Source organism: Canis lupus, chromosome 4 (genome assembly GCF_003254725.2).
Source record: "Canis lupus dingo isolate Sandy chromosome 4, ASM325472v2, whole genome shotgun sequence".
Lineage (NCBI taxonomy): Eukaryota > Metazoa > Chordata > Mammalia > Carnivora > Canidae > Canis > Canis lupus.
This window is the reverse complement of record NC_064246.1, coordinates 75,290,804-75,314,005: the sequence shown is the minus strand read 5'-3', so window position 1 is coordinate 75,314,005 and position 23,202 is coordinate 75,290,804. Positions and strand designations below refer to the sequence as shown.

General features: G+C 41.0%; 1 protein-coding gene across 2 annotated transcripts in view; it reads left to right on the top strand.

Annotated features, from left to right (window-relative positions):
• NPR3 (natriuretic peptide receptor 3) overlaps window positions 1-23,202 on the top strand; it is a 69,109-nt gene that overhangs the window by 8,447 nt on the left and 37,460 nt on the right. For both annotated transcript variants that reach the window (XM_025436234.3, XM_025436233.3), the window contains exons 2-3: window positions 2,433-2,555; window positions 13,089-13,255. In XM_025436234.3, the coding sequence (XP_025292019.1) occupies window positions 2,433-2,555; window positions 13,089-13,255 (290 nt within the window). The remainder of the gene's footprint in view (window positions 1-2,432; window positions 2,556-13,088; window positions 13,256-23,202) is intronic.

The following is a 23,202-nucleotide window of genomic DNA, read 5'->3' as shown; positions in this document are numbered from 1 at the left end:
CAATTTGGCTTCTCATTTGGCATGCCCAGGTACATGTTGACACAAATGTGTTTGTGACAATTCTGGCCCTCATTAAAATGAAGGAATATGCATTTGAGAGTATCTAAAAACATCTGAGTTAGGTTATTGGGATTCTGACTCCAAACAAGGACTCTACTCTTTATGCACTGACAGGTTCTCTATCTGGGGGTTTAGGGCCAGACTCCAGACTATGATCAGCTGATCACAAGATGACGAGGGCTGCTGGTGGACAGTCAGCTAGAGCCTCCGGGGGCCTTCTGTAGATGCCCACTCTTGGAATCTGCACTCTTCAAACTTGTCCAGCCTCCGCCTTTTCCTTATTGGCTGCTCTGTTGCGGGCACTGTGGCTCTTTCATCATTTCTGGGACTAGAATTTGAATCCGAGCTAAAATAAGGGTCTAGGTCATAATGAGTGATGAAAAGTTTCTTTCAAAGCTTCCTTACTGAGGCATCTTGGTATTTGACTCTTTATCCCAAATATATAACAATATTTCGAGGCACAAACAACACCTACTCCCACAGTTAGAGACCTTTTGGAATTTTGTATTGTTAAAACTTGTTCTCTAGACCTTTAGCCTGCACAGCAAGCCCTTCTGTAGTAAGAAATGTCAGAGTCATGATCTAACACTCTGAATTAACATGTGTAATAAATGAAATATCAACAGGCGCCTAACCCTTCATGGAGGTTGCCAAGGTAGCTTTGGCACAGCCTGAAGTTTGCTTTATGTCTTTCAGCACCCATGCTTTTACAAAGAACAGACACATCTCGGAGGGCTGGCGTGCATGGTGATAACATGGGGACAGCCCCCAGGGTTCTCCGGGTCACCTCTCTCCGTGTGTGCAGCCAAACTCAGTGGTCTGCATGGTGGGGACCAGGCCGTGGACAGCGATCCAGTTAACTGGAGAACGGCCGGGCACCCACTTCACCCTAGCCTGTTGGAGCTCTTGGGGGGCGGACAACCATGTTTTGGAGCCACTTAAAGCTGCTCAGGTTTGGCAGTGTGGGTAGAAACTGAGCGAACGTGAGGAGGGACCTGCAGTCTTGTTAACTATTTCCTATATATGGTGAGACAGCTTGAGAAAAATGTTTCGGAATTCAGGCAGAAAGCTTATACTGCTCACCGCCTCCTCTGATTTGCCAAACGACAGTTCCCCCTAAAACCACTCAGTTTGCTTTTTTGGGAAAATGTACTTACTATGCTATTCAGTACAAAAAGCAGGTGATACTCTTCACTGGCTTACACTGGGCAAATCTGATGACAGCTTTGAAGTATTTTTTAAAAACTTTATTTCGAAATAATTTTATACTTTTGGAAAAGATGTAAGAAAGTATAAAGAACTTTCCCCAGCCTTGACCCAGACTGTCACCAATAGTTAACATTTCGCCCTATATGCTTTCACTCCAAATCTCTCCCCAACTCCTTCCCTTCCTACCCCCTTTCAACACACACACACACACACACACACACACACACACACACACACACTTTTTATGAACCATTTGAGAGGTAAGTAGGGCCATCATGCTCTCTTACTCCTAAATACTTAAGTGTGTGATTACAAGAGCGAGGGCATTCACTTACATAACTACAGTGTAAGTATGAGAAGCAAAAACTTTTTTTTTTAAAGATTTTATTTATTTATTCATGATAGAGAGAGAGAGAGAGGCAGAGACACAGGCAGAGGGAGAAGCAGGCTCCATGCAGGGAGCCCGATGTGGGACTCCATCCTGGGTCTCCAGGATCCTGCCCTGGGCCTAAGGGAGGGCTCAACTGCTGAGCCACCCAGGGATCCCGGAGATGCAAAACCTTTAACACAGATGCAATACTGCTAATTTACAGCCCCATCTCTCCAGTTGTCTCAATGATGCCCTTTCTAGCAAAACATATATTTTTAAGATTTTATTTATTTATTCATGATAGACATAGAGAGAGAGGCAGAGACACAGGCAGAGGGAGAAGCAGGCCCCACGCAGGGAGCCCAACTCGGGACCCGATCCCGGGTCTCCAGGATCACGCCTTGGGCCAAAGGCAGGCGCTAAACCGCTGAGCCACCCAGGGATCCCCTCCAACATTTTTTTTTTTATTATTACCTTTCTTTTAAGGATGCAAGATCACACATTTCGTTTTCTGCTCCTCGGAGTCTTTTAGGCGTAGAGCATTCCCAAAGCTGGGTGTTGGGGGCCCCCGCCCAGCTCCCCGGTGCGCAGTGGACCCCGAGGTGCGGGGGGCAGGCGGGTGGGCGGCCGCGGCCTCGTGGTCCCCGGTTGCGCGGGCGTCGGCTGGCGGCCTCCCGGTACAGCCGCCGGTCTGTCCCTCCGCCGTTGGGAAGGAACGAGTGGGGGGGTGGCTGGGGGCGAGGTGAGCACCCCCGCCGGGCCGGGTCTGACGCGGTGTGCTCCTCCCCCGCAGTGGTGATCATGTGCGCGAGCGGCGACACGATCCGTGGCATCATGCTGGCGGCGCACCGGCGCGGGATGACGGGCGGCGACTACGCCTTCTTCAACATCGAGCTCTTCAACAGTTCTTCGTACGGTAACTGTGCTTCCAGCCCCCCAACCCCCAACCCCCAACCCCCATCAGGTGTCAGAACAGGTCCCCAGGGCGGCCCGGGTGGCCCAGCGCTGTGGCGCCGCCTGCGGCCCAGGGCGCGACCCTGGAGACCCGGGATCGAGGCCCGCGTCGGGCTCCCTGCGTGGGGCCTGCTGCTCCCTCGGCCTGGGTCTCTGCCTTTCTCTCTCTCTCTCTGTCTCTCATGAATAACAACAACAACAAAATATTAAAAACAAAAAAGAAAAAAAAAGGAACAGGTCCCCAGGAAGCCAGCAATGTGAATTCCCTCCATAGATTCGGTTCCATTAAAAGGATTTTTAGAAATTTTTGATACTCTCCTAAGTCCTCAAGCTCTTCTTCTCTGGGAACCCCGAGCAAGAGGGTGCCTCATACTGGGGGGTGCCAGGGGACTTGTCCGGGTGAGAGCATAGCTCTGGGCGCTCCAGATGGTCACAAATCCAGCCCCAAAGACCCCCCCTTCCAGGGTGTTTCCAGCTGCAGGTTACCACCATGAGGGGCTTTGGGAATATTTTAATGAGATGTGGGCATGATTTTTAATAGAATAGACTAGAATATGTCAAGGTAATAGGACATGTCAAAATGTGTCGCACATTGCATGCATATTATTACTTCATAAAACTTATTAATATAATTGTATGTGTGTATCTATTTAAGCACGTTACACATATGTTTGTAATGGGCTGCAGTGTGAAAGCAAAATACTCCTTATGGGCGAATTGGGGTAAAGCATTTGAAAGCTACTGCTCCCAGCCCCTTCCTTCCAGATGACCACAGGTTAAGCCTCCCCTCTTTAGAAGTTTGAGATCCACCAACGCCTCTGATTGAAAGCATAGGATTCTTTAAAACAGATCTGGGGAACTTCTGGGTGTTTCTGTGCTGGAGGGTGGTTGAGAAGGCCAGGGAAATCACAGGTTCAAAACACATCCTCCACACGTGGTTAGGGCTCTCTCCAAGGGGACAGCATGCGACAATGGAACATTTTCTCAATATTTCTCAAATACTGCACATTGGCTGCTCAGAACGGAGCAGTGATAGGGAATCATTAGTGTACTTGTAACAAATGGCTTGTTTATGCTGAACTCTTCTTGCTGTCGAGAGACAGACAGGATCTAAACCTTAAAGGATACACCTCAGTTTCCTGCTCTGATTCCCTGGCTTAGTCAAACAACTCAAGCAATAGAACATTGTGCATAAACAGATAATAAAACAGAGTTCTCACAGGGCTAAAGAAAAGTTGACGAAACAAAAGTAGCTCCTGCTTCCTGTAGTGGATAAGGTTGAAGAGTTGAGGCTTGCAGGATGAACACCCATTTTTTCCTCCTTGCTGTCATGGTTCTCTTTCCCCTTCTTTGGCATAAGCCAAATGGTGGTCTCATTTTTTGACCCCAGATCAGAATGTAATTATATTATTGGCTATAATATTGAGTTCACAGAGATAGTGACAGAGACTGGTGAGAATTATTAAACATTTATTCTGAGTTTTGCACATTGGTGATGCAAACATAGTATTTATTTGGAGAAAATGCATGTGAATGCACATTATAAATGGGCCAGTGCAGTGCAAATATTAGGTATTGGAATTCCTCGCATCCACAGATAAAGTTTGTAGTACTTTGCTAATCACCATACGTGAGTATTACAGAACATTTGAGAAACAGAAAATCACAGGGAAGAAAATAAGCTACCGCCCGGAAAATTCTGCCGCCCAGCTAAAGTTTAATCATAATATTTAGAAGCATGTGCATCTTGCTTATTTTATAAAAAATATATTTATAAAAATATTTTTCAATAAAATGGTTATACTATTTGAAATGTGGCTACACAGGGTTTTATAATGCTGATAGGCCATCTTTACCTGACCAGTCTCTCATTTTTCAATATTTATGTTGTTCTCAGCTTTTTACTATTAAGAATAATGCTATATTGAGTAGTCTTGTGTGTGCGTCACATATGTGTATATATATATAAATGCTTTTGCAACAGACTATGAGTTTGTATGTTTTCCTGCATCCTTACATCATCTAACTTTTAAATTATTTATTCAAATTTCTTTTTATGCAAAGTTTTGCAGTTTCTTCATTTATATTCTGTACCATTCTTGTTGAATTCATTTTTAGATATTATGTTCTCGGATATTATTAATGATCATGTTCTTTTCCCATTACATTTTATAACTGTAGTTGCTTTATAGAAAAGCTAAGAGATTCTGTTTTATTTATCTTGCAAGGGTTCCATATATTAAATCCCCTATTCCAATAGCTTTTATATCATTTTTATATAGCAACAAGAGTTCTTCCCCATTTTGTCAGTTGAACATTTTCTTTTTCTTTTTTTATCGCATTGGCAAGAACCTCCAGGATAATATTATATAACTATGATGATACTTTAATTTCTGACTTCTTGAATTGAAGTAGATGTTAATGTATCCTTTTATTTCTAGTTTGTTAAGTGTGGTTTTAAAAATTGGAAATGAGTGGTGAATTTTATCACGTACATTTGACCTATTCTTTTAATACATTTCCTAAGACTGAACCAATGTAGTGTTCTTGGAATTAAGTATACTTTGTCATGATGACTTTTTTAGGTGTACTGCTGATTTTAACTTTTTAGTATCTTATTTAGGATTTTTGAGTCTATATTCATGCGTGAGGTTGGACAGAGTTTTCTTGCCTTGAGGTGGTATTGCCAGATTTTAATATCAGGTTTATATTAGCTTTATAAAATTAATTGGGACACTTTCCATTGTTTTTGTGCTCTAGAACAGTTTATATACCATAAGAATATTCCTTGAAAGATGGAAACAATTCAACTCTGTATCTGGACCTAACTTCTTTTTAGAGGTAATTTTTGAAAAACTTAAAAAAATTTATTTTGAAATAATTTAGACTTACAGAAAACTTGCAAAAATAATAGAGTTCATATATACCTTTTATCCAGATTCCTCTAATGTTAATAATTTAAATAGCCATACTATAATTATCAAAATAAGAATATTAACATTGATACAATACTACTAACTAAACTACAAGCCTTATTTGAAATTGACTGCTTTTCCTCCTCATGATCTTTTTCTGTTCCAGGATCCAATCCATTTAGTTGTATCTTCTTAATCTTCACCAATCTGTGTTATTTCCTCAGTCTTTCTTTGTCATTCATGACCTGACACTTTTGATGAGTCTGTTATTTTGTAAATTGTCTCCCAATTTGGATTTACCTGTTGTTTTCACATGGTAAGATTGAGTTTATACTTATTTGTCAAGAATACTACAAAAATGACATCGTGTCCTTCTCATTGCATGGTATCACGGCATAAGAAGTCATAGCCATGTGACTTACTCTTGGTGATTTGGGGACAACTTTTTAAAATGCATTTTTCCTTGTGTTCAGTTTTTCTGCTTCTTGAAACTTAAACTGCGTAGAGTTTATACATTGTGCTCCATACAACTTTCAGAGTATCCTTGGAGTTTCTGATTAGACCTCTTTTCATTTTTATCTTTTATGTAATGGTTGCTTAGGCTTTGGGCTCTGGTATCAGTCTGGCAAATTGAGGTAACCCTGCCTTCCCCTGCCGGCCTCAGTTTCTTTTAACGGTAATAATAGTACTTACCTCATGGCATCAAGCTGAGTAATAGATGAGGTAATGTATGTGAGATACATAGCAAACACCTTGAAACATAATGAGTGTTTAATAAATGTTAGTTATATTAGTAGTCTCAGTTTACTTTGATGATTATATATAGTTCTTAAAAAATGGTAAGTTTATACATTTTTCTTGGTGTAGTTTATTTTTAAAAATATTTATTTATTTGAGAGAGTGAGAGACAGAGAAAGTGAGTGAGGAGGAGGGGCAGGGGGAGAGGGAGAGGGAGACTCCCACCTGAGCAGGGAGCCCCAGGTGGGGCTTGATCCCAGGACCCTGAGATTATGACCTGAGCCAAAGGCAGACACTTAACCAACCCAAGCACCCCTCTTGGTATAGTTTTATAGATAAGTTTAGGCCATATAGTCTGTTAACAGATTGGCCAACTTTTATCTAATACGGTTTAAAAATGGATGTAGGTGCATTAGGAACTACATTTGCATACAAATAACGAAGACTTCGGCCTATAGTGATTTAAACAAATGTAGAGGTTTATCCTCTCACCTGTAAGAAGTCCAGAAGTGGGCAGCCCGGTGTAGAGGTGGTGGTTCCATGTCATCAGGGATCCAAGCTTCTTCTGTATTTTGGCTCCCTTAATCTTAGTGAACAGTGTCCATCCTCAAAATCATAAGACGGTGGCTAGGACTCCAGGGATGGTGTATTCATTCTAGGCAAGACGAAGAGGGAAAGATGACAGGCAAGCAGAGACCATCTCACCATCTCAGTTGACTCAGTTCTGTTTGAAGGTCTCTCTGGAAGCCCCTCTCACTAACTTCTACTTACTTTGCTTCTCCTAGTTGTGAGAGATGCCAGGAAATGTGTATTTTCAGCTAGACTCAGTGTCACCCCAAAGCAATTTAGGAATCTGTTACTAAGGAAGAAGCAAGAATGGGTATAGGGAGGCAAATGTCTATGCTTGCCACAAACCCTGAAGCCCTCCCTGTTCCTCCCTAGGGCAGAAGCAGTAAACAGAATCTTCTGGCAGGCAGAGAGACCTAGATCAAGGTTCTGGTGTCTATCATCAGTAAGGGATCTTCTCTGAGATTTTTTTTAAAAAGATTTATTTATTTATTTGAGACAGAGAGTGTGTGAGCCCAGGTGCACACATGTGCAAGAGTGGGGGGAGGGGCAGAGGGAGAGAATCTTCAAGCAGACTCCCTGCTGAGCGTGGAGCCCCACACGGTGCTTCATTCCACGACCCATGAGATCATGACTTGAGCCAAGACCAAGAATTGTAACCTTAACCGACTGAGCCACCTAGGCTCCCCATTGTGCCCTAAGAATCAGATACATGTTCATGAAAAGTTCTTCAACATTCTTTTCTACCTGTGCTTCCTCACACCAAACTCTACACCAGTTCTAGAAAAAGGCTGTATTTTAATTAATACTTACTTGCTATTAGATCTTAAAAGAACCCCATATTGATAGTGTCCATATTTACTAATTACTGGATTGTTTGTTCTTGGTGAGAACTCAAAAAAATTCTCAGATCTGCTCAAATTATGGTTATAGGAATTCAGAATATATTATGGAGGATTTCAAATGATGGAGAATAAGACTGACAGGATAGGTTTAAAAAAATCTAGAGAAGTGGTGTCTGGGTGCCTCCCTCAGTTGGTTAAACATCTGATGCTTGATTTCAGCTCAGGTCATGATCTCAGGGTTCAGGGATTAAGTTTTCTGTCAGGCTCTGTGCTCAGCATGGGGTCTTCTTGAGATTCTCTCTCTGCCCCTTCCCCCTGCTCACACACATGCTCTCTCTTGTAAATCAATAAATCAGTATATCTTTTTTAAAAATCTAGAGAGAAGATGATATTATATTGCCCTGTAGAGTTCTAAATAGCACCTATCAGCATTCTTATTCACTGGCATTATCGTCTTTGGATGTAAGTTAGGTGGCAAGTTATTTGGGCGATCCTGTCCAGGGCTGTTAAGATTATTGTAGAGCTTTCTTGACTTCCTGATAACTCAGAGGGCACTAATTAAGGTGAACATGGAGGTATAGTAGAGTTAGAGGATGCACATCAATTATTTGACTTGCTAGATTTATTATGTTTTACTATAAAAGTAATACATATGCACATTAAAGTCAGTTTGGGATGATGTGAAAAGAAAAAGAATTCTCACACAATCTTTGAACTGTAACGGGTTTTTTTTTAAAGATTTTATTTATTCATGAGAGACAGAGGCAGAGACACAGGCAGAGGGAGAAGCAGGCTTCATGCAGGGAGCCCGACGTGGGACTTGATCCCGAGTCTCCGCAATCACGCCCTGGGCTGAAGGCAGGCGCTAAACCGCTGAGCCACCCAGGGATCCCTGTAACAGTTGTTAAATCACATTTAGACACTTCCTCTTCTGATCTTACTTTCTGTGTTACTTTTGTTTTTTTAACATTTTGTCATCCCATCGTATGTTCATTTTTAAAGCTTGGGACACCTCAAAGTCTGATGAGATGAATATGGAGCAGGGATGGCATGGCAGCAGTGTTTGGAGTCTGGCTTGCATTTGAATCCTGCTTTTGTTTATTAGCTAAGGGACTTGGGGCACATCAATCTCCTTGAGCCTCAGTTTCCTCATCTGTATGGTGGCAGTTATACTTACATCTTCCTCATGAAGTTTTTAAGAGGATTAAAGAATGAAATGCTACAGCCAATGCCATTCACAATGGCATCACCCACTAAGTGGTGCTGTTATTACTGTTGGGAGCAACTGGACCAGCCTAGTTCGTGGCAAGCATGTAACACCTGGATGTTTGGAGAGGGTGGGGTGAGCCGAGGTCAAGAGCCATAATGCTACACAGCCAGCCCAGGTGAGCTTCAGGCATTCATTTCTTGGACATCTTCTGTGTAGTCTCGGCTAGTTATCCCGGTGTGGGTGCCCCTTGCCAGCGCCAGCTCCGTGGCCACGAGATTGCTGAGTACAGGGCTTGGTGACGAGCAGGTTATCTCTTTCACAAATATTCTGTGCTCTTACTCTACACACAAGTTTGGGGCTCCATGATGTTTAATACAAAACAAAGCAAATTCACTTTCCTCGTTTCTGAAACAACTGCGAAGAGTCACCTTCCTTACTTTTCACTCAGTAGACTTCTTTTTCCTCTTCTTAATCTCGTGCTCAGGACCACTGGAAGAATATGACGTTAGTGCTCGCCACTCTGCAAGTGTTATCATCAAGGTCACCGACGGCCTTCTCCGTGCCTCTAAAGCAGTGCTGTCCAATGGGCCTTTCTGTGATGCTGACTGTGTTCTGTGCTGCCCAGGGTGGTGGCTACCAGCCCCATGTGGCTACCGAGCACCCAACGTGTGGCACGCGAGACTGGGAAACCGAATTCTAAATTGTACTTAACTTTAGTTAATTTAAATCTAAATAGTCACACATGTGGCTGGTGGCTGCTCTCTTAGGCAGCACAGCTCTAGAGCATTCCATATTGTTTCCACCAGTTTCTTTCTGGAGACCCAGGTTTTCTTAGTGCTGGTCGGCCCAGCATTCTTTGGTTCCGTGTCAGCTCCTCTCTGTCTCCTCATACTCCTCCTGCCCACTAGGAACACCATCCCCAAAGTGTCTGTGCCCGGCCCTTCCCCCTTCGCTTTCTTATCCAGTGCAGTCAGGCCCTGGTCTAACTCGAGGCCATCTGGAAATGACATCCAGCTCTCTCTCTAGCACTCACTCCTCTTTCTGGCTTCACACCACTATTTCCAGCTCCAGCCCGGTGTTGTCACTTGGGCATTCTGGAGTTGGTCACCTTGGATTGACCGTGACCCTAACTGAAATCATTACCATTTCCACATCACTTCCCTCCTCCTCCATCTGGCTCTGCTCTTTCCTCTAATTACAACCCCTTTTGCTTTCCTCTCTGGCGTCACCAGCGATGTGCCTCCCTTCCTGGTGTCCCTCACTCCCTCACTGTGGTAGAGTCTTGAGATTCCTTCACACTGTCCTCTCCTTTCATTCTCAAGGGCTCTCCCTCTTCTTATGATTCTAAAAGCAGTAAATATTGAAAATTCACTAGATTCACACACCCACATATGCAAAAAAAAAAAAAAAAAGAAAGAAAGAGCAAAAGAACACTTGCTCGTGGTTCTAACTATGCAGAAAAGCACGTTTGGCTTTTTGGAGTGTGACTTCCTCGCATAGCCTCCCGTAACCTCTTGCCGGGACGGCTGTGGCTGTGAACCCTCCATGTCTCCCCATGCGAATCCATTGCTGCTATTTCCCAAGGCGTGATTCTGATCATGTCATTCTTCTGTTACACTCATAAATCTCCAGAGGCACCCAGTTGTCTACTGAATTAAATTTGTCCCTACTGATGGGGCATCATGCCAAGCCAACTCTGCTTTTCCAGTGTTCAACAGCCTGGGTGTGGGCAGTGTTACTGACACGTTAAAATAAGGGGCACCCACAAACTCAGGCAGTCACGGGATTGATTATGGTGGTGACCAGATAAGTATTTAATTTGGATTAGATTTATTAAGCATTACTGTTTTCCTTTTTTTTTCCTAGGAGACAAAACTCCAAAGTTATTACCCTTTAGATTGCGGTAGACAGATGTATTGTATCGTATTTTTTTTCTTTCAGAAAAAAAGTGTTTTCCTATTTCAGTAAGTGAGATACTTGCTGTTTCCAGTTCTGTATGTGTTTTCTAATTCTGCCCCTGTAGGGTTAAGTATTTTCTTTCTTAGGCACCTGGAGAGTACTCTTTCCCAGAGCTAAGAAACTCTGACCCTCTTGGCCTGCAGAGCTCACTCCTGTTGTCTTGATATCTCAAATCAATGATAAAGAATCAATAAATTTTGATTGCATGCTTAAAAGAAACGGGTTCCTCCTTGGGATGAAGATGTTCTGGACATTCTTAGAATTGGGGGGGAGGTCTTCCTAGTGAATGGATTTGGCTCCTCAACAAAGGCCACGTCCGTGTCTCGAGCACCCAGCTGGCTGTCCCCTGGCTCAGGGCAGGACCTGCAGTGAGGTCACTACAGGCACCGCTGCCTGCCCTGCATGCGGTCGCCTCCTTGGTGTTTGGGAGGTTTCATACGGAGGAGGACTTTGTCAGGTTTGGTTTAGTGGCCTGAAATTTAGAATGGATCTAGTCTTTAATGAATTCTGTCCTCAGCTCTGTCTTATTTATCTTTTAACAGCTCCCTGGCACATAGAAACAATTAGTAAATGGTTGCTATTATGAGGATTATCGTTAGACAACACCACACACAAGCTTTTGCCTCTGCCCCTTCTCGAGCTGTGGACTGGGGCTCCCAGCTGCCTACTGGGTGTCGTATACATTTGCACCTTTGCCTGTGCCATGGCTCTGCCAACCACCCCTTTACGTCTTTCTGTCCTTCTATTAAAATCCTGTTCACACATTTAGGACCCGGGATGCTGCCTCCTCCTTCCTTCCCTTGCCTCTTCCTACACCCTCTGCTTGCTTCTTTGTACTCTTCGGCGCCTCCTGCCCAGAGTGACCTAGCTGTTACCCTGTCATAACTTCAGCTATTTACATGGTGGCTCTGAATCCCTTTTTTGAGGCTGGCGGAGGCTGTTCCAGACATTCGTAATGCCTACCGTGGTGCCCATCACAGAACCTTGCGGGGCATACGTAGTTCACTGATATTTGTCTGATTTAAGCACTGATAGGAGTGCTTCACCAAGCTCTGTCTGGAAGAGGAGAGGGATGCCCTGGAGCCCAAGCATCCTCACTACTCGGCCGCTGGGCTCCAGGTGTCCGGCCGTGGACTAGGGCTCGGTGCGCACAAATGACTCTGATGTTGGACTCCAGCAGGTTGAATTCTTAGAGGTGATTCCAGAGATCTGTAGGGATCATAATGATGATTGATAGAAACAACAGTTCATTGCCAAACATTTCGTTTTGGGGTCCTACAGGCCACGTGTGCCCTCAAAAATGAAATCATAAAGAGAAGAGTAATATATCTTATGCACATCATTTGCCTTTGCTTTTGTGAACGGGAGCACTGTGAGGCAAGGGGCACTCAGTTTCTCAATGCCTCTATTTCCCCATCTGTGAAAGGGGATGATGTACCTGAACCACAGAGTCTTGTGAAGAGTTTTTAAAAAAATATATAAAAAAATATTTTAGTTAAATTCAATTTGCCAACATAGACTCTTGTGAAGATTAAATGAGTTTATACATATGCAGTGTTCAATAAATAGAGCTTTGTTATTATAATAGTGCTCAATGAATGTTAGCAATTTTTATTTTATCACCATCGATGCACTGATGGATATGGCCCAATAAATAATTTTTATATGACGTTGCCAGCACTGGAGAGAGAGAGATAAGTCCTCATGTTCACCTAAGTTACTTTCATTCTGAAGAGATTCCAGAAATATTTCAAAAAATATCAATAATCTCAAACTTTTTTCTATGACTAGCGCCAACTTTATCATACTTGTGCATATCCGTTGTCATACGTGGCATTCCTGTCATTCCACATCCACATAACATCAGGTTTATTGTACCAGCGTAACAACTCGGTTGACCTCCACAGTTGATTGTAGGTATTTAAAAAAAAATGTGAATGGAAAGGAGTAAAAACTTTCTAATTATTTCTGCAGTGCTGCAGTTCTCAGAGGCTGAAAATGACAGTTACGTGGTTATTATAAGGCAGTTAACTCTAGCGTGCTTTTCTTTCTCTCTCACATTTCAAAAGAACACGTGTTCACAAGGCCTTCTCCTTTGAGGATCTTGGCATTGTCAGGTTATATCCAAGTGCAAAACGATGACAATACCACTTGCCCCAGCTGCCAAAAGTACCATGCAGTGACACACTGCAGTCGAAGAGGGAGAATGGTTCCTTTATGGTGACTGCCTTGGAATTATAAATGTTTTTATTTCTCTGTAGGAGATGGCTCGTGGAAGAGAGGAGACAAACATGACTTTGAAGCTAAGCAAGCATACTCGTCCCTCCAAACAATCACTCTACTGAGGACAGTGAAGCCTGAGTTTGAGAAGTTTTCCATGGAGGTGAAAAGTTCTGTTGAGAAACAAGGACTCAATGAGGAGGATTATGTAAGTGCTTGATTATGGGCCTGGACCTTCAGCATCCTGAAAACAGTCTTCTAATTAAATCAGAGGTGACAGTGTCCCACTCTGAACCATTCAAGACTTCCTAGGTTCGTGTCTGAATGTCACTGAGCTTTCTGTGTGTTTTTTTTTTCTGGCCTGTTCCCGCACCCCCAGCCACCCCCACCCCACTTTTTCAACTGCTGCAGGAGGGAAAATTGCTCTTTGTGGGTACTTGTGGTAATGCTGAGCAGATGTCCGTAGACTTCCATCGCCTATTTGGCTGTGAGCGTGTTTGGGGACAAGATGGATGATGGAGTGCCAAAGTTTTGCATGCTTAATTTTTCCAAAGCTTGATGGCAGAGATGTTTTGAATTTCAGAAGTCCCTTCTGGCAATCTTTTTGGCGAGTCTGCTTTTCTCTCTTATGGCAGTGTAATGTTTCTCAGGTATTCCAGATCTTCCCACTCCATGAGTGCTGTTGTTACGGATACATTCTTTGGACACACTATGGACCAAGCAAAGGAACTCATCTAAGAGGTGGCCCCAAAGACAGCTGACCATACCAGGGTTGACACCATTGTTTTGAGGCCTCTGGCACACTTTGCTATGTGGCTTCTCAAAACTCTGCATTACTCCTATAGATTTTTTCTCAGAGAAGGATGAGCAGTGGACTCCTCAGACTGGTTGGGTTGGTGTGCTGATTTTCAAAACTGTTAACTCCTCAGTGTCTAAAGCAGAAAAGGAACACCTTCTCAGCAATAGGTAGATCACTTTGGATAGTTCTTGCCCGAAGTGGATAATGGCCATTTTCGTATGACCAGTTTCACTTGGGCACTTCCAAACAGGACCTCTCTCAATTTCTTTATTTGAAGTATTACTGGCTACAGACATTGGCCTCAGACAGACCTACATTCAGAGCCTGAATCTAACACTTAGCTGTGTGATCTAGGGCAAATTACACAATCTCCCTGGTCCAAACTACTCCTCCCTGTAGGGAGGATTACTGATAATTCTATCTGAAGCATTGTGTTAGCTCCATCAAAAAGTTGGAGCTCAATAAAAATGCCTCTTTTATACTATTGTTATATTACACCTGTCTTTATAAGAATTTGCTATCAAAAGATATATAAAGGGTCTTAAAAGCCTATTTATTCATGTCTTAAATGTTACATGTAATACACATATCATTTAAAATACCTTTTGTAGATCCCTGGGTGGCGCAGTGGTTCAGCGCCTGCCTTTGGCCCAGGGCGCGATCCTGGAGACCCGGGATCGAGTCCTGCGTCGGGCTCCCGGTACATGGAGCCTGCTTCTCCCTCTGCCTGTGTCTCTGCCTCTCTCTCTCTCTCTCTATCATAAATAAATAAAAAAATAAAAAAAAATACCTTTTGACTTTCTAAATCAGTACTGCCCAGTGTGTGTGTGTCTGTATGTATATATGTTATATATATATTTGTTATATATATATGTATATATATATATATATATATATGCCACAGATGTAATTTAAAATTTCTAGTAGTTACATTTTTAAAAAGTTAAAATAACCAGGTGAAGTTAATTAATTTGAATAACACATTTTATTTAAATATAAATTTAAATATATAATGTTCTTTCAACATTTAATCAACGTAAAAACTATGGAGGAGATTATAAATTCTTTTTATTATGTAAAGTCTTTGAAATCCAGTGTGTATTTTAGCCTTACAACATATCTAATTCTGTTCAAATGCTAAGTAGCCATATATGACTAGTGGCTACCATATTGGACAGTGGGTTCTGAATCATGAAAGAAGTAGAGCTTCTGCAATAGAGCCCAAGTTTGAGGAAACCTGTGACAGTATTGTCATCATCCAAGTCCTTTGCCTCAGGAATAGCAAAGAACATAAAAGCACTGAACATTTTTGTTTGGCCTCCTACCTGAGGCTGTTGAAGTTCAAGTATTAAAATAGAGGCTGTTCCACATAATCATGTTTCTTGGACAAAAGAAGTATGTTCCTCTGTACCTACTGGAAAGATCCATAATATTTTCCAAGCCAAGTGCTTTAGAGATTAGGTGTAGTTGATTACAATATTGTTTCTCTCTGATGATGGGATCATTAAAAATGACTTTATAAGTAAATAAGAATTATAATTTTAGGTAGAAATTAGAGCTTATAAGAATTTATGCCAATTTTGAACATGTGTCTACTCTTCATATTTTATGTGTTTTTTAAAGATTTATTTATTTTTAGAGAGAGCGCTTGAGAGCAAGCAGGGGTCGGGAGAGACGGAGGAGGAGGGAGAGAGAGAGACTCTAAAGCAGACTCCCTGCTCAGCACAGAGGCCTGGCAAGGGGCTGGATCTCATAATCCTGAGATCATGACCTGAGCTGAAATCAAGAGTCAGATGCTTAACTGACTGAACCACCCAGGTGCCCCAGCATATGTTATGTGTGTTCTGGTTGGGCTCTTTTGAGCGCCAGTTGCAGATGTTCATTGGGTTAGTTTATTTATTTATTTATTTATTTTTTTCTTTTTTTTTCATTGGGTTAGTTTAGACAGGAGGTTGTGGTGAGTATTGTGGAAGAGGGAGATAGGGGAGTCAAAGACCCGGGAGCTGCTGTAGCTGGGAATCATAGGTGCTAGACCTTGATCTAACGCAGCAGGAGATGCTTAACACAGCTAGCAAGGCTTGGTGGTCTTCATTCTAGGACTCAGCTCTTTTGTAAAGGTCTTTTCTTCTCTTCTTTGTACTAACGGGTTTTCTTATCTACTTATTTAGAACTTCAGTTCATGACACTCATCATGGGCTTTTCAGCCTCTGGTACTGATTTCAAATCCAGCAACTTTGGTGGACTCCCTTATGAGTTCTAAAGTTTACCACTCATTTTCTAAACAATCACATGACTTGTGATTAGTGGCAGTTTTGTTTCTTTTCAATTCTTTTCCTAGGTATGCCTAATTAAAAGTATACTTCATTAAATTAAGTATAACTAATTAAATTAAAACTTTTAATGGCACTGGCTAGGATCCCAGTACAGTATTAAATATAAGCAGTGATAGTGGGCAACCTTGCCTTGTTTTTAACTTTAGTATGAAGAACACATAACATCTCATATCTATTCATATCATCATTTTAGCATAATGTTTTAGTGTGGAATTTTGGGGAGAGTCCTTGTTAGATTATGGAAGTTCCCTTCTATTCTTTGTTGGTGAAGTTTTGTTTTGGCACAATTGCATCTTTTATTAGAATAACTGAAACAAAAATAGCACAAGTATTGAAGTTTATATAGTGTAATTTAGGGAAAGACTTTGGACACAGGTTTTTATCATAGGCACTGTGAATTGTAATATATCCCTGACACTATGTCATATGTGTTGTACTGCACTCATCATATTTAGCATGTTGGTAGCAGCCTTGAAAAGGTTCTGATTGTCTCAAAATGCAAAAATTTGAAACTTTAAACTTTTGTCAGTCTATACTGAAACATTGAGAAGTTGAGTGGCTCTGATTTTTTAAATGAAATTACTATAGTAATTTTGATTTCAAATTTTGATTTCAAAATTTTGAATTCAAAGATTTTGATTTCAAATTTTGATGGATTAATGCAATTTTGTTTCCATAAAATTGATTTTCTTTTCCTTTACCCCACCCTTTTTTCCCCCATCTCTACCTCTTGGCCTCTCTTTTTAAAACTGAATTTTTAAAATTGAGATACTTGCAGTTTTAAGATGCAGTACAAAGAGATTGGTTGTATATATTGCCCAATTTTCCCCATCGGTAACATTTTGGAAAATTATGTATATGATCACAATACAGATATTGATACTGATACAATGCATTGACCTGTGTGTGTGTGTGTGTGTGTGTGTGTGCGCATAGAGTGTGCATATTAAGTTCTACGCAATTTTATCATCTATGTAGATTGGGGTGTTTGAAATTCATTAAATGCCTTTTCTGTATCTAATGAGATAATCAGATGATTTTTTTCTTAATTCTGTTATAATGTGCTAAGTCGCACTACTAGATTTTTCTCTCTTCCAATTTTATAGAGATAAAATTGACATGTATCATATAAATTAATATTTTATATATGTATATATGGCACAGTGCTTACCACAGTAAGTTTAGTTAACCTCCATCACCTTGCATAGTTACAAAACATTTTTTTCTTGTGATGAGAAGTTTTATAATCTACTATCTTGGCACCTTTCAAATATACAATATAGTATTAACTATAGCTATCATACTGTACATTAGATTTCCAGAAGTTATTTATCATATAACTGGAAGTTTGTATCTTTTAAACATCATTTTCATTACTAGATTTTTCTATGTTAACAATGTCTGCACTCCAGGCATAACTCTGGTCTCTGTATACTTCAAGACTTTGAGCTTCTTTATTTCCCAAGTCAAATTGTGGGGAGTAAGATTATGGTTGAACCTATGCATGTTTGCCTGGGTACAGCTTCTTCAGCTGCATCATCTCAGAGGCTATTTATTGGAAACCTCTACATTAGCATCTCTGGGTCAAATATCTACTCCTGTTTTCCTCATCTGTGGTGGGTAGTTTGGTGGGTGCATGTGTGTGGCGTGATAGAAAATCAGACTGCTTAGGGCAGGGCTATCATTGGAGCTGTATCTGTTGCATGGACTGTAATGGTCTAGTTCTTAGTACATGTCTTTAGGATGATGTTTTCACCATTCTTACAGGTAACATAAAAATATAAAATATATATATTAAAATATTTATTTATTTATTTTGGAAAGAGAAAGAACACGTGCAGGTGGGGGGAGGGGCAGAGGGAGAAGAGGAGGGAGAGAATATCAAGCATATTCCCCGCTGAGCACAGAGCCCCATGACTTGGGGCTCAATCTCAGCACCCTGAGATCATGATCTAGGCCAAAATCAAGTCAGCCACTTAACTGACAAATATTTTTAAAGTACATTTGTCCTTTTACTAGTGAAGCTAATGGAGACCTATTCCATTCTGATACATCATGTTTTAGTAGAGCCCAGGGGCCATTACTGGAGACAGTGCAGCTTGATGGTTAAAATATGTGGCCTTGGGGTTTTGTAGACCTGCCTCTGCCTCTTACTGTTCTTAGCGTGGGCACATTTCTGAAACTCTGTGCCTTAGTTTACTGACTATAAAATGAGGATAATAATTTTTAACTGACAAGGCTGTTGAGAGAACTAAAGAATTGTATATAAATAATATTTAACACAATTCCAGGCGCTTAGTAAATATTCAATGGACAATAGCTATTATTTCTCTTACTTTCGTTTCTTATACTCCATACCAGTGTATATGATGCTTCTGCATGTCTGTGGTCCCTATTACTCCTATTTACCCTTTAGATCTCAACTCAGATACCACCTTCTCAGGACATGTCTTTCCTGACACTCCACACTATCTTAAGGCACTCTGATCCTTTCCATCATAGCCTCTAGCTATGTGTGGGCTTTTCTAATTAAATCTGGCCTCTTCTACCAGACTGTAACCCCTGTGAGAGGAGGAACTATTTCTGTTCATTCTTGCCTCCCTTTGTTGTGTGCTTGGTACAAAGGAAGCAGCCAATAAATGTAAACTTTTATTGTCATGCTTATGATTTTAGTTATCATTAAACCAGAGAACATCAAATCCGACCTACTCTCATCACAGTGATGGAAAGGTAGACACTGAGGCCCAGGCAGGTGAGGTGACCTTTCCAGACGTAACTAGTACGCTTCACTCAATATAACAATGTTGGGTGGTGATGGAACCCTGTACCTAGACCTTGTTCAGTCCACAAAATGAGGAGTCAGTTTCACTTACGCTGTAGGAGATGGTATTGGGGGATAGTAATGGGTTTTCATAATGGGGATTCTGAAGATTCTCTGAGAATCATCAGAAACCTAAAGTTAGAAGTAAGACTCCACTGGAGAGGCCCCCAAGTATCAGAGGGGCTCCCACCTTGGCTCAGACAAGTGTTTGGAAAGTGCCTGCTTGGCCTTTTCTGGTGGAGCCGCATGGGCAGTGGATCTCACTCAAGGGTATCTTAATGGGTGTTTGGCCTTTGCCGTGTGAGTGGTTGCAATTCTAGAGCCCTGGCATTTGGTTTTAGAATGCACTGTGTGGTAGCCAAGCCAAGATTAGTTGCATCCCCTGACTCCTGCTTCAATGACTTTCTTTTTCCACTACATCAGTCTGACCCCTTTATTAACAACGTGCCCAACATGGAGGTGAACCCATGACCTGAAGATTAAGTGTCTCAGGCCCTACAAGTGAGCCTGGCAGGCAACACAGGCTGAAGTACTTCCTTCCTTTTCCTGCACCCTGCCTGCCCAAATACGCTCTTTTAAGATATCAATTTCTCTTTACTCTTTTACACGCTTGACAAAATCTGGCTAGTAGTCTGTCTCTTCATCTGCAGCAACCTGTTTTCCTTGTTTTCTTCTGCAGTGTAAATCATTATTTTCTAGATCATGAGATGCTGTTTACTGAGTTCTCCAGATATCATGGTTGTGAGCTTGATCTGTGACCCTGCAGTGGTCCTACCTGGGGTGAGGTCCTCTTTCCCTAAAAATACTGAAGCAGGTATATCCATGGCCATGAGCTCTGGAAGCCCACCAGAGCTGCATCTCTATGCTAACATGGTTATAAAACATTATGCACCACAACGTAAAGCATTCTGGTACACTGACAGTACTCACAGAGGTGTGGACAGTTTATCTTGTAGCAGACCCTGTGTGGTGTATATGTGAAAATATCCATGGTCCTAGTATTTTTAGGTGATGATCTAGGGAATAGCGTGCAGGGTGCAGGAAAAGGAAGGAAGTACTAGGGAGTAGGTGTATGTTTCTAGAGAGAGGGGCCAGGACCCTTCACCTGATTCTTAATGGGGTGAAGAATGTCACAAAAAAGTGTCACAAGAAAGTAAGAGTCATTGAACTAGACGATGGCTAGTCAGCATTCCATTTGCCCAGTTATTGTCAGAAGCCCTGTGTATTCTCATGGGTAGGGCATAACATTGTGCATGTGCAACTGCATTGAAAAATCACTCCCCTGGAAGAAAATGAAGAAACACCTAAATGTTTGAGTATTTCCTAATTTTAATTTCTAAAACCATTAGTTTATTGCTGAGATGAAAGAGATACTAGGTCATTCCTTCCTTCCTTCATTTTGGACTAGAGAGTCAGTCTAGTCTTTCTAGTTCCTAGTGTTTTCATATTATGACTTTAAGAGGTAGACTTAAATTTGTCCTTGCTACTATTTCTCAATTTAGACTGAGCCAGGGCTGGAGACATCTTTTCCCCTCTGGCAGCCTGTCTGACTTTTCAGTCGTGTAAATCCCACTCTTGGCCTTGCCCCATTCTCCCTATTGTGTTTGGCACTTCTGCGGCCCATTCACTGGCTGGCCTCATGAACAGTTGGCTCTGCCTTTGGGTGAAGCTCACCTTCTTCCCCTGATGTTGTTGTTGTTGAAACCAAAGTAATACAGGGCTTTCTAGATTGAATACAACAAATGAAAAAAGAACCCGACTGAATTAAAAATAAATTCATGGTACTGTAAGAGTTATGGACAAACAGCAGTGTCCTGTTCTTCTCTACTCCTGACTCCCATCCCTTAGAGGCAATAATCCTTAATGTTTTTATTGGCTTCTTCTGCTGTTTCCCTCTATATTTTTAAAATAGCTTATTTATACTGCTGTCTTTGATATGAAAAATTTGATATCTCATTATTTTCTAAAATGGAAAGAAATTTACACACTTTTTCTACAAATACTACTTTTCCTTCCATCCTTCCATTCTTCCAGTATTTTATAACATAGTTTTTAGTTAAAGGTACATTCTTAAAAAAAAATTGAAGAAAAGCTACCCCCCCATATTCGGAGTTATTATTATGACTGTATAATATTGAACCAGGTAGCAGAAACATGTGGTATTTTATGATTACATTTCCTTTCCTGTATAGCCCTTTTCCTCTGAAGTTAATAATTTTCTTGTTTTTTTATTTGCTTCCATGTAGTTCTCACTATTTCATTCTCATTACCTATAAGGATGGTATTGATTTTTCTTTTTCAGTTCCTTGTTTTTCTGCTCCAGTTTAGAGTAATTGCTTCCTTTACTATCAAACTGGAAATGTCCTTCAGTTTTTTCCTGTATTTGTTCTCCTTTTTCTTGGATGTCAAATCTTCTTAGTTGAATTTTATTCTAGTTTTGAGGGAGAAGGTGGTATGAGTGGAAATCTTTTGAGACTTTGAATATCAGAAAACATTTTGTTTTATTGTTTTATATAATCGATTATTTAGCTGGGTATAAAATTTTGGTTTGAAGATTAATTTTCCCTCAAATTTTGATATCATTGCTCTATTGTTTTGCAGCTTTTGGTGTTACCATTCTGATTATTTATCCTTTTCATGTCACTTCTTCCTCCCTCTACCTCTAGAAGCCTTTAGTTGTTGTCGATTGTTTAATCAGGGTCTGGTCAAGAAAAACTAGGTAATTCAACAGAAGGAGTTTAATAGGAGAAGCTAAATTTAAGGTGTAGGAAAAGCTGAAATGCCAAGTGGAATAGTAAGGCAAACCAGAAACTGCAACAGCAAGAGCTATTACTACTTCCAGAGCTAGCAAGACCAGGAGAGAAATAGTTATACCAAAGAGGGGCCAAAGAGTTAGGGCTGGTCACAGGAGCTAGAAGCATGGAAGAAATACATCCTTTGCCAGAGATGGTTGCTACCTAAGGCGAGATGGGAGAGAGGAAGAAATATCCTGGCTTTTCCCTTCTTCCTGACTTTTCCACCAGTGCTTCCTGTTGGCTGAACCAACCAGAAGTCAGCTGACAGGGCTATGCAGCCTGGAAGAATTATCCTCCTATGATACAGAGCAGAGCAAAGCAGATGTAGGGAGGGGAAATGAATTGGAGGCCACAGGCAGACAATTGGCTCACTGGTGCTCTGCTGTTTCACAATGATGTGTCTTGGTGTGGGTCTTATAAAATCTTTGTGCTCGTCACTTTGCTCTTTCCAGAATTTTAAAGTTGGATGTCAGCTCTTTTCAGTTGATTCTCCAATTTTTTCTGTCATTTTCAACTCTGCCTTTTTCTTTTCCTTTCTGAGAGATTGCCTCAACTTTATTTTCCAAACTTCCCATTGAATTTTTAAATTTTGCTATCGTAGTTATAATTTCCAAGAGCTCTCTCTTATTATCTGAGTACCTCTCTTTCTAAAAAATAGTACTCTTCTATTGTTTCCTGGATTTAATATCTTATCTTTCTGTATATACCCTTTCATCAGTTCTAGAGTACACTTATTTCACATTTTAACTTATCTGAAGTTTCACATTTTAACTTATCCATTTATAATTGGTAGACTGTCATCATTTAGTAAGTAGAATATTTTCTAAGGGAACATAAAACAGGTGATTTTTGTAATTCTGGTATCTTTTGTTGAAACAAGTTGTTTTTTGTAAGTTTTCTTTTACTTTCTTCATTACTTATTTCAAATTCCTTTAAAAATATTACTTTTGATTTCTTTCTCTTTCATATTACAAGGTTTTCTTAAACTATTGGTAATCCTTAGCTATTTACATTTAAGGGTGATCCATGAAAGAGGCTATCTAGAAGCTCTGTGTGCATGAGAACTTGTTTAGAGGTAGATATTATTGTAAGGTGATAAGATATTGAGCTAGCTTTTTCAAAGGGTTATCCCAAATATGATTAGCTGGAGGTTGTTTCTCTTAGGCTTATCGAGTTAGCTAAAGAATTCTCCTCCAAATCCCTTCCTGAGAGTCATAAGGCTTCTGTACATTCTGGGAGACCATGGTGGGAAAGCCTCACCTCTAGGATTGTAGAATTTTCACTTAAACCTCACTTTCAGTTTTATGGTCACTGGGACTCCAGCTGTGTCTGATATCTTCCTGTTCAGATATTTTTTGTGTATCAACACTTTCAGCCGATAAACCTGTTTTCTGCCTGGATAGAAAG